Source organism: Panthera uncia (assembly GCF_023721935.1).
Source record: "Panthera uncia isolate 11264 chromosome B2 unlocalized genomic scaffold, Puncia_PCG_1.0 HiC_scaffold_24, whole genome shotgun sequence".
In the NCBI taxonomy this organism is placed as follows: Eukaryota; Metazoa; Chordata; class Mammalia; order Carnivora; family Felidae; genus Panthera; species Panthera uncia.
Window position 1 is genome coordinate 25,068,975 of NW_026057580.1, and position 15,987 is coordinate 25,084,961.

At 38.7% G+C, this 15,987-nt stretch overlaps 1 protein-coding gene across 2 annotated transcripts in view; it reads left to right on the top strand.

Annotated features, from left to right (window-relative positions):
• Positions 1–7,178, top strand: part of PRIM2 (DNA primase subunit 2) — a 342,309-nt gene extending 335,131 nt beyond the window's left edge. For both annotated transcript variants that reach the window (XM_049652857.1, XM_049652858.1), the window contains exon 14: positions 6,693–7,178. In XM_049652857.1, coding sequence (XP_049508814.1) covers positions 6,693–6,917 — 225 coding nt within the window. In that variant the 3' untranslated portion in view covers positions 6,918–7,178. The remainder of the gene's footprint in view (positions 1–6,692) is intronic.
• The last annotated feature ends 8,809 nt before the right edge of the window (positions 7,179–15,987 follow it).

Here is a 15,987-nt window from a genome sequence, read left to right on the forward strand (position 1 = left end):
CTTTGTTTTCACAAAATTTAAAAGACAAAATAAACCTCACTTAAATAGAAACAAGCACAAATTCTCATTAGTTTTAGCAGTCTAGGAATCTCACCCGATAAGCCACATTTGTTTGATATTTTCCGCACCAGTTTTGAATTAACCTTTTTCTTAGAGACCGTATTCCTTAATTTGCCTACTCAGCTTGAGAGTTCTTAATTATTTGTGGATTCTCTTTAATAAGATGCCTCAGAACTTCCACAAATTAAGGTCTGTCATTCAACTTCTTTCCTTTTTTTAAAATAAGATGTGAAAATTAGATTTAAACATTGAGTTTGTGACATAATCACAAAAAATAAGAAACTTTCTAGTTCCCAGATCTGCTTTTGTAGTATCTACTGAGTATTCTTTTCTTACAGGAATATTACTGCTATGGGCAATTTAAAAACTTGCCTTAGATTAGTGAAGATATTGAAAAGATGTATGTCTAAATCCTCCCACATATAACTTAAGCCACATAAAAATCAATGGAATAAACAGGCTGTTTGAATTCGCTAGATGTCTCATTATAGATTTTTAGTTGTGAATATCTATTATTTTTTCTCATTAAATTAAAACTAGAATCCATTTTTATTGTCAGTTTTCTGCCATCCTGCCTGCCTCCCCACTTAACAAAAATTTTTAAAGCTACATTTATTTTCCTGAGGATTTTGCGATCAAGCTCATTTTGACGAAAGTTTTGAAAATGAACCAGTTAATTGATACCATTTACAGCCGCACTATGATAGTTCCATATGGCTTTTTTGGTAATACCAGCTGCCTCATTATAAGCTGTCATTGCAAAATCTCTTGATTAAAACCCAAACATCCCATAGGTAAAACAATATTGCTTCCATTCCTTCAAAATCTACATTTGCTGTGGCAGAAATATGAGACCTATGTTTGTGTGAAGGTCATTGTGTGCAGAACATGTTGATTCCAAGCAAATGTTTGAGGGAGATTGTTAGTAGATGTCAAAATCTGGGCTGCTTGAAATCTGTTTTCCTCAGTGTTTTTTAGGGAGCAATGTTTTATACTGTGGTCTGTTTTTTGCTTTTGGTATGCTCCATGTGTAAATGAAAACACTCGGCCTTGTGTGGATTAATCTCCGAACTGTAATTGAAAATCATTTCTTTAGCAAACTGAGTCATTCTTGATACTTATTTTCCAAATAGCCGAGCATTTTTTTCCCACCATATAAATCTTTGCAGAAATCTTATTAAATTCTATCACATTTGCCTGCAATCTTGAACAGGATATACCAAATAGAATTAAGCTCTTTTATAATAATTCAGGGTCATTATTATGGATATCAATTAGAGTACTGGGCTAGAAGCCATCATCTTGTCTCTCGCTTGGATCATGGTAGTAGCTTCCTAACTCATTTCCCACTGTCTACAACACATGCACCATTCCAGGTCTTTACCCTCCACACAGCTGTTGGGATGATCTTTAAAATAGAGGAACATGATTATTTTAGTAAACTGCTTTAAAAAAAAAACCTTAAAGGGCTTCCCAATTGCTCTGAAGATGAAATCCAAAATTTATAATGTAGCCTAAAAAGGCATCCAACCCATTTCCTTCTTCCTGGATGCCAACTACACTGATCTTATTTCATATCCCTTACAGTACTTTGAGACTACTAAGCTAATATGGCAGAATGAAAATGCATCACAGAATTTCCCTTTCTCACTAGTGAACACAATGTACAAAACATAAAAAATGACCCACCAAAAGGAAAACATCACCAGTAGCAGCCAATTAAGAAAAACGGCAAGGAAAGAAACAAAAATTCTCACTGTTTCCAAATCTAGAATGTTCCTACTTTTTTAAAAATAAGGAGTAAAGGAAATAGCTGCTGACCTTTAAGCAGAAATAAATTAAAATTGGGGGTTTCTATGGGGATAATTTGCTTTCTCTATTCTAAATTCATTTTGAAGTAAAATCTGTTTTCATGGGGAGGGTGGGGCATAAACCAAAGTTAATTTTTCTGGACAAGCTGAAAGGAAACTGTATGGCAGCCATTATGCTTCCTTTAGCCAGAAATAAAACTGAAAGAAAAAACATTTAAAACACAATCTATTTTAGGGGCGCCTGGGTGGCTCAGTCGGTTAAGCGTCCGACTTCGGCTCAGGTCGTGATCTCGCGGTCCGTGAGTTCGAGCCCCGCGTCGGGCTCTGTGCCGACACCTCAGAGCCTGGAGCCTATTTCGGATTCTGTGTCTCCCTCTCTCTCTGCTCCTCCCCTGTTCATGCTCTGTCTCTCTCTGTCTCAAAAATAAATAAATGTTAAAAAAAAAAAAATTAAAAAAAAAATAACACTTTCTTAAAAAAAAAAAAGACAATCTATTTTAGAAAAAAGTACAATCCACCATACAGAAGGAAACTTCATAATTTCATCATGCTATCAAGCAACTGAATTAGACCATAAGTTCAGTAAAATGAACTTATTAGCAAAATGAGTTACAAAAATGCAATCCCAAACCTAAGAGAGACAGTTGAAAACCCAAATGTCACATAGTAACATGGTACATGCCCTTGATTCAAGACCCTTGTCACTGTTTTAGTTGGTTAATAAGAAAATTAAAGTGGAATAAAAAATATGTGCATTTTTTAAACAATATATTTTAAAGTTAAAAACATTTAAAGGTCTTTTATTCATCTTTCAATGTACGGGCAAGGTCTCATTTGAGTATAGTTTTGAGATTGGAATTCAATTTTTTTTTTTTTTAATGTTTATTTTGAGAGAGAGAGAGAGCAAGAGAGAGGCAGAGAGAAGTGGGGAGAGAGAATCCCAGGCAGGCTCCACGCTGTCAGTGCAGAACTCCACACTGGACTTGATCTCACAAACTGTAAGATCATGATCTGAGCTGAAATCAAGAGAGTCAGATGCTTAACCAACTGAGCCACCCAGTTACCCTGGAATTCAACTTTTTTTTTTTTTAAATTAACTACACCTATAATATGCCATCAATAATTTCCAGTTCAGGTTTCTTTCAAGTAGAAGAGGGAGCTATGAGATCATCACCTGAGCCGAAGTCTGAGTCTCCACTGACTGAGCCACCCAGGATCCCCTCAACTTGTTTCTTTTTTAAGTGACTTGCTTTTCTTGAGTCTTTGCAAAGCCAGTAGATAGCATAGAACCAACAACTTTCTTTCTACACTCCTGTTTTCTTGGTTTTCCCCATAGCAACCATATTAATATCTCTACCTCATTGATGAGGAAACTGAGGCTTATAAAGATTTCATTTTGTCCAAATTGAAGTTTAATTTATTTTAATCCTAAGAGTCCTCTCCATGATGATAGATGTATTGAGAATTTTAACGCGTTGAAACTTTAGGTGTAGAAAATCTCCAATGTAATTATAGCCAAAGCAGTAGATTCTTTTTTTTTACATGAAATAATACCACTATGTTTTTTATAATCTTTATAATCTTGGGGCGCCTGGGTGGCTCAGTTGAGCATCCAACTCTGGCTCAGGTTATGAACTCACAGTTCATGAGTTCAAGCCCTGTGTCAGGCTCTGTGCTGACAGCTTGGAGCCTGCTTCAGATTCTGTGTCTCCCTCTCTCTCTGCCCCTCTCCTGCTCACACCATCTCTCTCTCTCAAAAACAAATAAACATCTTTAAAAATTTTTTAAATATTATGTTATGATTGTAAGTTTATTTGACTTTGCATAAAACCTCTTAAAACAGATTTGATAGCAACTAAGTGATCTGGTCAAAGGCCTTAATTATAATTCAGACAAAACCAGTTACTTGTTCAATGATTTTGCGTAAACTAGGTAATCTCTTTAGGCTTCATGTTCCTAGTTTTACATGTAGAAGGTTCAATTGAAAGGATCTTCAAGGTCTTTCCAATCTCTAATGTTCTCTATAAAATGTAAAGCCTTCTGATTGATATGTTACATAATAAACTTTTCATGAAACACTTGGTAAAATGCAAACTTTATATTGGATCTCCTACTTTTTAATGAATTGCGTGAAAAATCGAATATAATGAAGTTCACAAATGACTCCATTGTTAATAAAAATTATAGATTTATCATAAAACATTCAGGAAACATTTTAAAATTAAGCAGCAAGGTAGCAGATAAAAATTTGTTCTAGTGACCTGAGTAATAACTCTTAAAATGAATTAGTCTAAATGCTATCAATCTACTATGCACTGACTTTACTATAAAATTATTGGCCCAACATATATCAACAACTGACTAAAGAGAATCAGAGAATCCTGGGGTATTCAAGTATTACCAAAAAACACCTTGTTTCTGTTTATTGGTTCACCTGTTAAAAGGGTTAATTCTGAACCATGACAGCAATTCTTTTAACCCCCTGCTAATCCATTTTAATCCACCATACCATTATGCATTGCTTTAATCACATCACCTCCCCTCTCAAGGATTTTTAGTGACTCCCTGATGCCTGCAAAATTAGGTCTAGACTACTTACCCTGGTTTTCAAGGCTCTCTGAGGTCGGGCCCCAGTCTGTCTTTCCAACTTCATTTCCTATTATTCCCTTTTATATGCCTTTTACACCAGGCCATCTGATCTACTTGCTTTCCAGGGACATTGCTTCTTACTTTGCTCATGTGGCTCTGCTTTTTGTATTAACCTTGACCTCATTATCCCAGCTTTTCACTCTCTCCATCTTCCCAAATTCAACTCATATAGCACTTCTCTCACAAAGCCTTCCTTGATCTCCCCAGCCAGAATGTGTCTCTAATATGGAGATAATAAGCCTTTATCTGTGACCCTTAAAAACCTCTATCAAGAATAAAAGAGTGTTAAGTATATGACTGACTTCACTAGGCTGGAAATTTCTTTACACTTAGTCAAATGCATTCTTGTGTGCTGAAAAACTACCAGCTCATAACGTGGCACATATGACTGGTATACACTGTTGGTTCTGGGCTCAACTCACCAAATATTTAGATACCTACTATATATATACAAGTCACTTCAGTACAAAGAGAGACATAAAAAGGTTAATATAAGACAAATGAACAAAAAAGTGTAATGGCTTCTCAGTTTGTAAAAAAAAAAAAAAAAAAAAAAAAAAAAAAAAAAAAAAAAAAAAAAATTGAAATGAAAATACCCCCTCACAAAAAAAAAAAAACAACAAATAACTGCAGTAAAATGGTATCCTTTGGTTGTCAGCTTCCACTGCAGAAGGCAGGGAGGGCAGAGATTCGACACGTGATCAATTCAATCTGACCCACTGGTTGAGTGTGTAGAAAGTGACTCATGTAAAAGGTTTACACTTTAGGAGCTATCTTGCTCTTAGGTCACAGCCCAAGAGTTAGTAAAGGTTTATACAACTTAAGAAATGAATACATTATAAAATCATTGACCTTGGCACAAGGACATGACAGCAGAACATACTGGTTATGAGCATGGACTGTGCTAATTCATATCCCATCTCCAGCCCTGCCAGTGCGTGATCTTGGGTAAGTTATTTAACCTCTCTCTAAAGTGGGAAATACTGATAATTTACCTTCACAGGGCTCTTAATGGAAGTTAACTAAATATATGCATGTTTGTGAATGAGTATATATGTGTGTTTTATGCCACTTAGAATAATGTCTGACACACAGTAGTCATTAAGTGCTTGCTAATATTAAGGAATATAGTTTTCTTTATTAATAAATTTTAGAATCACAGTTAAAAATAGTATTTGCTAAATGTTCAAATATCATCTGAACACCTTATAAAGCATCATTGAATAGTAAAGGCACAGGGTAATGGGTAATTGGAAATGATATTCAAGATTGAATTTAAAGTTTAGTGATAGTATTTGTGAAAAGAAATAATGCAAACATGAGCAAGTTCATAGTTTTATGTTAAGTCCCACTGAAAATTACCAAAAGAAAAAAATTTTATATAAAAAGTAAGAGCAGGGAAAACTCAAGATTGGAATGAAGAAATTACATTAGGTTGCTTTTTCAGTGTTTATGATACTAAGTGGGATTACATAGGCCAGATTTATAAATATACTCTAAAACATGAGTGGTATCAGGGACCAATATCAAAACAGTGTCTGTTTATGTCCACTCCCTATGGTCCTGGAATGTTTATTTTTTAATGTTTTGTTTATTTTTGAGAAACAGAGTGCAAGCAGGGGAGGGGCAGAGAGAGAGGGAGACACAGAATCAGAAGCAGAATCCAGGCTCTGAGCTGTCAGCACAGAGCCTGATGCGGGGCTCAAACTCACAAACCACGAGATCATGACCTGAGCCGAAGGCAGATGCTTAACCAACTGAGCCATCCAGGTGCCCCAATTCTGGAATGTTTAAAGATTATACCCTTCTTCTTCCTTTTTTTTTTTTTAAACAACAAAATATTTATTGACAGACAATATGGCAGCCACTTTGCTTAGCCATCTGAGATGGTAAGAGGTAGATCTGGAAGTAGAGTTGGATAGGGAACGGGAACTAAGAGCAGAGGTTTGGGTTGGAAATACAAATGCAAGAAGCCATTAATGTTTAGGTAGTAGTTGAAGCACCCTCTGAATGAAATCATGTAAGTACTGGATTGAGTATTATGACCGAGAACTACTAAGATCCATGTTCTGGGCATTAAGTAGTTTTTGAACAAGGTCTAGACTGGTTTATGAAGTCCCTCTATTTATACCTTTGCTTTGTGTTAATACATACATTTGCTTTCTTACACAGGTGGATGATTGTGGCTTTTCTTTGAGCCATCCTAACCAGTTCTTTTTTGAGAGCCAACGGATTCTAACTGGTAGTAAAGACATCAGAAAGGAGTCCATCCAACCAGAAGCTCCTCAACCCAAACCAAGTGTCCAGAAAAACAAGGATGCATCATCTGCTCTGGCCTCTCTGAATTCCTCTCTGGAAGTGGATATGGAAGGACTAGAGGATTACTTCAATGAATGATTCTTAAACGCTTAAGAACCCTTTTTCCTCTCTAGCTTTCATTTCTTTCAAGATTTTGCCTGTTTCTTTTTTAACCTCTTTGTCTACTCCCTCCACCCCACCCCAGTTCATCCTCTGGAAAGCAGGCTTACGGGTAAAAACAAAGACCTCCATTCTATTTTGCTTTGACAAAAGGGAAAAAAGGAAGAATTTCTCTTGAAATCTAACACTTGAGTGGTGTGATCTAAGTCCTGTTTTAGGAGACATAACAGCTTTCTAGACTGCTTACAGTTTCCTAGAGACAGTAGAACTAAGAACAACTATTAACCCTTACCACTGTAATTTTTACTTAATCCTTTTCTGGACCATTTTTGTCAATAAATGCAAAAATGTGTATTAATGTGTGTAGTTGAAGGAGTCATATTATGAGGAGGGATCCAAGACGGTACCATGGGAAAATCCTGAATTCTACACGGGACACACCCAACCTACACCTACACCTACAGCAGTTCTTTCTGAAGAACTAAAGGCTGATGAATAGCTTCTGCACAACAAAGGATAGAGAGGGGCCACACAAAGAAGGGTAGGAGAGCTGGATACACAGTAATGGGAATCCTACTCCCAGTGCTACAAGCTGCAGTAGGGAGGGATGGTACTGAAGGGCTTGGATGGAGATTCGCCTAACCTAGGGCACAGCCGTAAAACAGTAACATAAGGAGCAACTAGACTGTATATAAGTGAAGGCAATGCACTATTAAACCTAGAGCATCTGCCAAGCAGTAGAGAACTGCTGGAAATTTTCTCCAGGATTGAAGGCACTGGTGACCAGCATTATTTATGTTCCCCCTCCACCTTGGCAGTATAGACAGGAGCAGCATCCTGACACTCTAGTCAATCTGCTGCCTCAGTGAGCCTTGGGCCTTTAGCACACACCAGCTCCAGCTGTCTTACCAAACTGCCCCAGTGTGGTACACACCAGGACATCCCTGGGCTGTGCCCATTATATGTTAACCATCTTGCCAAGGTGGCCCAGGTGCTAAGCATGGCAGGACACCCCTAGCCGGCACTGGCTTCCACTCCAGCCATCTCACCACGGCTGCCCCGGTGTAGAGAAAGCCCCAGCCCATGCCTGCCCTATTCTAGCTGTTCTGCTAGCGTGGCATCAAGGCAAGCACCCCAGGATCCATTCCAGCTCCAGCTGTCCAGGCCAATGCAGCCCTGGCACCAAGTGCGTCAGGACCTCCGGCCCGCGAGCCCTCCAGCTCTAGCCAGCCAACCAGAGCCACCGAACACACAGTCCATGCCACTACCCAGGGCCACTCCTTCAACACTCAGTTATTTCACCTAATTCATAGCAACAGAGAAAGTCAAACAGAGGGATACTGTCCAAAAGAAAGAACATGACAAAATCAGGGAAAAAACTAAACAAAATGGAGATAAGCAATTTACCTTTTGGTAAAAGAATACCAAAGTGAGTTCTGGCCTAAGATAGTGAGGTAGGAAGACCCTGAAGTCATATCCTCTGTGGACACACCAAATCAACACCTATTTATAGAGCAATTCCTCCTGAAGAACTAAGGGCCAATTGGACAGCTTATGTACAACAAAAGATAGGCCACATAGAGAATGACAAGAGAGAGACACGGTAACAAGGGAACCCCATCCCTGATGCAAAGTGCAGTAGGGAGAGAGAGTACTGAAGGAGTAGAACACAAGAAAAAGCCAGTTTAAAAGAGCAACTAATATATAAAAGATCCAGCCCTACAACTCCACCAAACAGGGAGTTGGTGGGACTCTATCCAGGCCAGATGGGATGTTAAGCAGCATGGTTTATGCTCCCTACCCCTTGATACTGAGGACGGTAGCAGAGTTCTGGATGCCACAGCCAGCTTGCTGTCTCAGTGAGCCCCTAGACTCTTAGCCTATGCCAACCCAGGAGGCCACAGAATGGTGCACACGGATGCCTCTGGTTGGCACCCAAGTGACACAGGTGCAAAGCATACCAGAATACTCCAGGGCCACAGCACTTTGGTTACAGACAGCTTGCTAGAGCACCCCTAGAGCAGAGCACTGTGGGACCTCCTGGCTCATGCCTGCTCATCTCTAACCACCCAGCCAGATAACCCCCTGCATAGAGCATCCTGGAAACCCCTAGTCCATAGCCTGCCTCTCAGCTCTAGCCTCCACACCAGAGCATCCCCTGTGCAGACTGCTCCAGAACCCCCAGTCCCCCACCTGCCTCTGTACTGGTCACCCTACCAGGGCATCTACTGTATGAAGTGTCTCAGAACACCCCACAGCACACCGGCCTTGGCTTTAGTTACCCCAACAGGACACCCCCTGTGCTGAGTACACCCAATACACTGGCTTGCACTCACTTCAGCTCCCAGAGTGCTCCCAGCACAGAGTGGCCCAGGACCCATCCTGCTTTGCACCCACTTCAGCTTTAGCCACCATACCAGGGTGCCCTATGAGGAGAGTCCAGAACTGCCCATGCCCATCTCAGTTTCAGCCAGTTTCAGCTGGCCAAGATAGGCCAGCACAAAGTGCTTCAGACCCCCAGCCCAAGCCAGCCGCAGCTCCAGCCAGCCAGCCAATGTCACCAGGCACACAGCAGACATGGGATGACCACACAAAAGATCACTCCTTCAAGTTTTGGAGAAGTAGCTGTTCCAACTAATTCACAGAAACACAAAAAGCCAAACTCCCCCCTAAAAAGAATAAGACAAACCCTCAAGAAAAAAAGCTAAATGAAACAGGTAAATATGCCTGATAAAGAGTTTAAAGTAATGATCACAAATATGCTCACTAGACTGGAGAGAAGAGTGGAAAAACTAAGTGAGGGGGCACCTGGGTGGCTCAGCAAGTTAAGCACCCTACTCGGCTCATGTTATGATCTCACAGTTCATGGGTTCGAACCCTGCATTGGGCTCTCTGCTGTCAGTGCAGAATCTGCTTTGGATCCTCTGTCTCCCTCTCTGCCCCTTCCCCATTCGTGCTCTCTCTCTTAAAAATAAATGAACATTCTGTCTCTGTCTCAAAAATAAATAAACGTTAAAAAAAAAATTAAAAAAAAAAAGGGGGCACCTGGGTGGCTCAGTCGGTTAAGCATCAGACTTCAGCTCAGGTCACGATCTCGCGGTCCGTGAGTTTGAGCCCCGCGTCAGGCTCTGGGCTGATGGCTCAGAGCCTGGAGCCTGCTTCCGATTCTGTGTCTCCCTCTCTCTCTGCCCCTCCCCTGTTCATGCTCTGTCTCTCTCTGTCCCAAAAATAAATAAACGTTAAAAAAAAAATAAATTAAAAAAAAATAAATGAACATAAAAAAAAACAGAACAAAGATATGGAAAATATAAAAAAGAACCAATTGGAGTTGAAGAATACAATAAATGAAATGAAAAATATACTAGAAGGAATCAACAGAATAGCAGATGCAGAAGGGCTTCATGATCTGGAAGATAGTATACTGGAAAGTGCTTAGCTGACAGTAAAAAGAAAAAAGAACTTATTAAAAAATGAGGATAGGTTAAGGAATCTCTTCAATACCAAGTGAATAGATATTCACAGTATAGTGGTCCCATAAGGAGAAGAGATGAAGAAAAGTGAAAACTTACTTGAAAAAAAAATTGCTGAAAACTTTACTAACCTGAGGAAGGAAACAAACATCCAGGAAGGAACAAAAAGTTCCAAATAAGATGAATCCCAGGAGGTCTTCACCACAACACATAATAATTAAAATGTCAAAGTTTAAACATAAAGAGAACATTTTAAAAGCAACAAGAGAGAAGAAACTAGTTACGTACAAGGGAAACCCCACAAGTATATCAGCTGATGTTTCAGCAGAATCTTTGTAGGTCAGAGAGGAATGGCAAGATTTATTAAATCAGCTAAGAGGAAAAAAATTACCTATAAGAATACTGTACTTGACAAGGTTATTATTCAGACTTAAAGGAGAGATAAAGTGTTTCCCAAACAAAAATTAAGGAGTTTCATCACCACTAAACTGACCTTATAAGAAATGTTAAGGGGTAGCAGGCTAGAGAAAGCAGAGGAACAAATTAATGACCTGGGAGACAGAGTAATGGAAAGTGATCAAGCTGAGCAAATGAAAGAAAAAAGAATTATGCAAGATGAGAATAGACTTAGGGAACTCAGTAGCTTCGTATTAATATTTGCATTAAAGGGATCCCATGAGAAGGAGAGATACAAGGGCAGAAAATTCATTTGAAGAAATAATAGCCGAAAACTTCCCAAATCTGTTGAAAGAAACAGATATCAACATCCAGGAGAGACAGAGATTCTCCCTGCCAAAATCAACCCACAGGGTCCATGCCAAGACATATAATATTCAAAATGCCAAAAGTAGTGATAAAAAATTTTTAAATCAGCAAGAGAAAAGAAGACAGTTACATACAAGGGAAACCCCATAAGGCTATCAGATTTTCAGCAGAAACTGCAGGCTGGAAGGGAGTGATATGATATATTCAAAGTGTTGAAAAGGAAAAACCTGCAGCCAAGAATACTCTATCCAATAAAGCTATCATTCTGAACAGAAGGAGAGATAGCCTCTACTACAAAGCTGTAATCATCAAGACAGCATGGTATTGGCACAAAAACAGACACATAGACCAAAGGAATAGAATAGAGACTCCAGGATTGGACCCACAAAAGTATGGCCAACTAATCTTTGACAAAGCAAGAAAGAATATCCAATGGAAAAAAAGACAGTCTCTTTAACAAATGGTGCTGGGAGAACTGGACAGCAACATGCAGAAGAATGAAACTAGACCACTTTCTTACACCATTCACAAAAATAAATTCAACATGGATGAAGGACCTGAATGTGAGGCAACCATCAAAACCTTAGAGGAGAAAGCAGGAAAAAACCTCTCTGACCTCAGCCGCAGCAATTTCTTAGTTGACACATCCCCAAAGGTAAGGGAATTAAAAGCAGAAATGAACTATTGGAACTTCATGAAGATAAAAAGCTTCTGCGCTGCAAAGGAAACAATCAACAAAAATAAAAGGCAACGACGGAATGGGAAAAGATATTTGCAAATGACATATCAGACAAAGGGCTAGTATCCAAAATCTATAAAGAACTCACCCAACTCCACACCCAAAAAACAAATAATCCAGTGAAGAAATGGGCAGAAAACATGAATAGACACGTCTCTAAAGAAGACATCCAGATGGCCAACAGGCACATGAAAAGATGCTCAACGTCGCTCCTCATCAGGGAAATACAAATCAAAACCATGCTCAGATATCACCTCACGCCAGTCAGAGTGGCTAAAATGAACAAATCAGGAGACTATAGATCTATAGACTATAGATGTGGAGAAATGGGAACCCTCTTGCACTGTTGATGGGAATGCAAACTGGTGCAGCCACTCTGGAAAAAAGTGTGGAGGTTCCTCAAAAAATTAAAAATAGATCTACCCTATGACCCAGCAATAGCACTGCTAGGAATCTACCCAAGGGATACAGGAGTGCTGATGCATAGGGGCACTTGTACCCCAATGTTTATAGCAGCACTTTCAACAATAGCCGAATTATGGAAAGAGCCTAAATGTCCATCAACTGATGAATGGATAAAGAAGTTGTGGTTTATATATATAACGGAATACTACTTGTCAATGAGAAAGAAGGAAATATGGCCTTTTGTAGCAACATGGATGGAACTAGAGAGTGTTATGCTAAGTGAAATAAGTCAGGCAGAGAAAGACAGATACCATATGTTTTCACTCTTATGTGGATCCTGAGAAACTTAACAGAAGACCATGGGGTAGGGGAAGGGGGAAAAAAGTTACAGAGAGGGGAGGAGGCAAACCATAAGAGACTCTTAAAAACTGAGGATAAACTGAGGGTTGATGGGGGGTGGGAGGGAGGGGAAAGTAGGTGATGGGCACTGAGGAGGGCCCCTGTTGGGATGAGCACTGGTGTTGTATGGAAACCAATTTGACAGTAAATTTCATATTAAAAAAAAGAATAGGTTCAAACTTAAGCAATCATCAACTTAATATAGACCGCTATATGCAGAAGATGCAAATTAAAAAACAGCAATAGATCTGGAAAGAATAAAGTAAAAGGAATTCAAGTGTATCACTAAAGAAAGCCAACAAACCATGAAAGAGAGGAAAAGGATTTAAAAAAACCTACAAAACAACCACTAAACAAGTAACAAAATGACCATACACACCTATCAATAATTACTTTGAATGTAAATGGACTAAATGCTCCTATCAAAACACATAGGGTGATAGAGTGGATTAAAAAAACAAGACCCATGTAAATGCTGCCTACAAGAGACTTATTTCATACTGAAAGACACTTGCAGATTGAAAGTGAAAGGGTTGAGAAACACTCATTATGCAAATGGATGTCAAAAGAAACCCAGAGTAGCAATGCTTATATCAGAAAAAAATTGACTTTAAAACAAAGAATGTAACGAAAGAAAATGAAGGACATTATATAATCATTCAGGGGACAATCCAACAAGAAGATATAGCAACTGTAAATATTTATGCACCTAACATGGGAATACCCATATATAACAGTTAATAACAAACATAAAGGAACTAATTGATAGTAATACAATAAAAGTAGAGGACTTTAACACCCCACACATCAATGAACATGTCATCCAAAATAAATGAACTATTTCCATCCAAAAAAGGAAACAGTGGCTCTGAATGACACACTGGACAAGATGAACTTAACAGATACAGTGGGAACATTCCTTCCTAACACAGCAAATACACATTCTTTTCAAGTGCAGATGAAACATTATCCAGAATAGACCAACTATTAGCCCATAAAACAAGTGTCAACAAATTCAAAAACATCAAAGCCATACCATACGTCTTTTCTGACCACAATGCTATGAAACTGGAAATCAGCCACAAGAAAAAATCTGAAAAGTCCACAAATACATGGAAGGTAAATAACATGTTACTAAATAATGAATGGGTCAACCAAGAAATCAAAGAAGAAATAAAACATTAATTAGAAACAAATGACAATGGAAACATAATGATCCAAAATTTGGGGGAAGCAGAAAGAGTGATTCTAAGAGGGAAGTTTATAGCAATACAGGCCTACCTGAAGAAGTAAAAATAATCTCAAATAAGCAATGTAACTTTACACTGAAAATAGCTAGAAAAACAAGAACTGACAAAATCCAAAACCAGCAGAAGGAAGGAAATAATAAAGATTAGAGATGAAAAAAATAATAAAAACTAAAATTTAAAAAAACCCAAAAAACCAAAACAAACAAACAATAGAATACATCAATGAAACCAGGAGCTGGTTCTTTGAAAAGATCAAAAAAAATGATAAGCCTCTAGCCAGACCCATAAAAGAGAGAAAGAGAGATAGGACTCAAATAAATGAAATTGTAAAGAAAGAGAAGAAATAACAACCAACACCACAGATTTACACACAATTTTACAGAATATTGTAAAATCCTGTATGCCAACAAATTGGACAACCTAGAAAAAATGGATAAATTCCTAGAAACATATAACCTACCAAAATGAAAGCAGGAAGAAATAGAAAATATGAACAGGCTTATTACCAGCAATGAAATTGAATCAGTAAAAAACAAAAACAAAAACAAACAAACAAACAAAAAAACTCTGGAGGTGGCTGTGAGGCAGTATGGGCAGCTCTTTCCCAGAACTGGGGCACATAGTGCAGGACTCTTTAAGAGATCGGGGTTTAAATCCCAGCCAAGTGCCAGGGAGGCACAGGAGTCGGTGGAGTGGGACAAACCACCTTGTTTGCGCCCACGGCACAGTGAGGACGGGTTGAACAGAGTGGTTTGGGACACCGGGTCTGTGGAGGAGAGACTGGTGTCACCACTTTTCTCCCCATCCCCTTCAGGGAACTGACAGTGGGCCCACAATGGGACCTGCCTACATGAAATTACGCCCCTCTGTGCCTGGCAACTGTGTATCTACAGGAATGGGATTGACGCTGACGAACCAGATAGCCCTCCTCCAGGGCCCCAGAATGAATGAGTGAATGAATGAATGAATGAATAAATAAATAAATAAATAAATTCTTCCTTCCTTTTCTCCTTCTTATCTCTTCCTTCCTCTAGTTTGGCTACTCTGGCTGTTGGTTTGTTTATGCAAACATATTTAATCTATTCTCTTTATACATGTTCTATACCTCCTTCTGTATTTTCCTTTCTCTCTTCCTGGATTAAGTGGTATAGTTTCTATATCTGGTCAATTTTATTTTATTTTATTTTTCCCCGCCGCCTTCTTTATTTTCCTTTCTTTCTCTCTGGATTAAGCCATATAGTTTCTCTGTCTGGTCAATTTTATTTTACTTTATTTTTCCTCACCCCTGTCATTTCACTGTTTGTAAGGGATAAGACCTATTCCATCAGCACTGCTTCTACTCTGTTGTTTACGTTTAGCTGGTGTTTGGTTTTTTGTTTTGATTTTTTTGGTGTGTGTTTGTTTTTGTTTTTTGTTTCTTGTTTGTTTGTTTTCCTTTCCAGGGCTACTTCAATCAATCACACCTGGTGGAGGGTCTAAAACATCACTATAAGTAGGGAGATATAGTAACCAAAGTCACAACAACAGAGAGCAAGTAACACACTCCAAAAAACACCTCCTGAAGGGCCAGGCCCTTGACAGTGTATGACCCCTCGTTAATAGTAGTACTCGCAGGTGCAGGGCACATAATAAGCTTTCAAAACACATGAGAGACAGAAAACTAGCCAAAATGATGAAACAGAAGAATCCTCCTCAAAAGAAATTCCAGGAAGAAATTACAGCTAAAGAATTGATCAAAACACATATAAACAGTATAACTGAACAAGAATTTAGAATAATAGTCATAAGATTTATCGCTGGGCTTGAAAAAAGCATAGAGAACAGCAGAGAATATATTGCTACAGAGATCAAGGAACTAAAAAATAGTCATGATGAATTAAAAAATGTTGTAAAGGAGATGCAAAATAAACTAGAGGTGGTGACAGTGAGGATTGAAACGGCAGAGGGGAGAATAAGTGAAATAGGAGGTAAAATTATGGAAAAAGATGAAACTGAAAAAAAAGGTTAAAAAAATTCTGGAC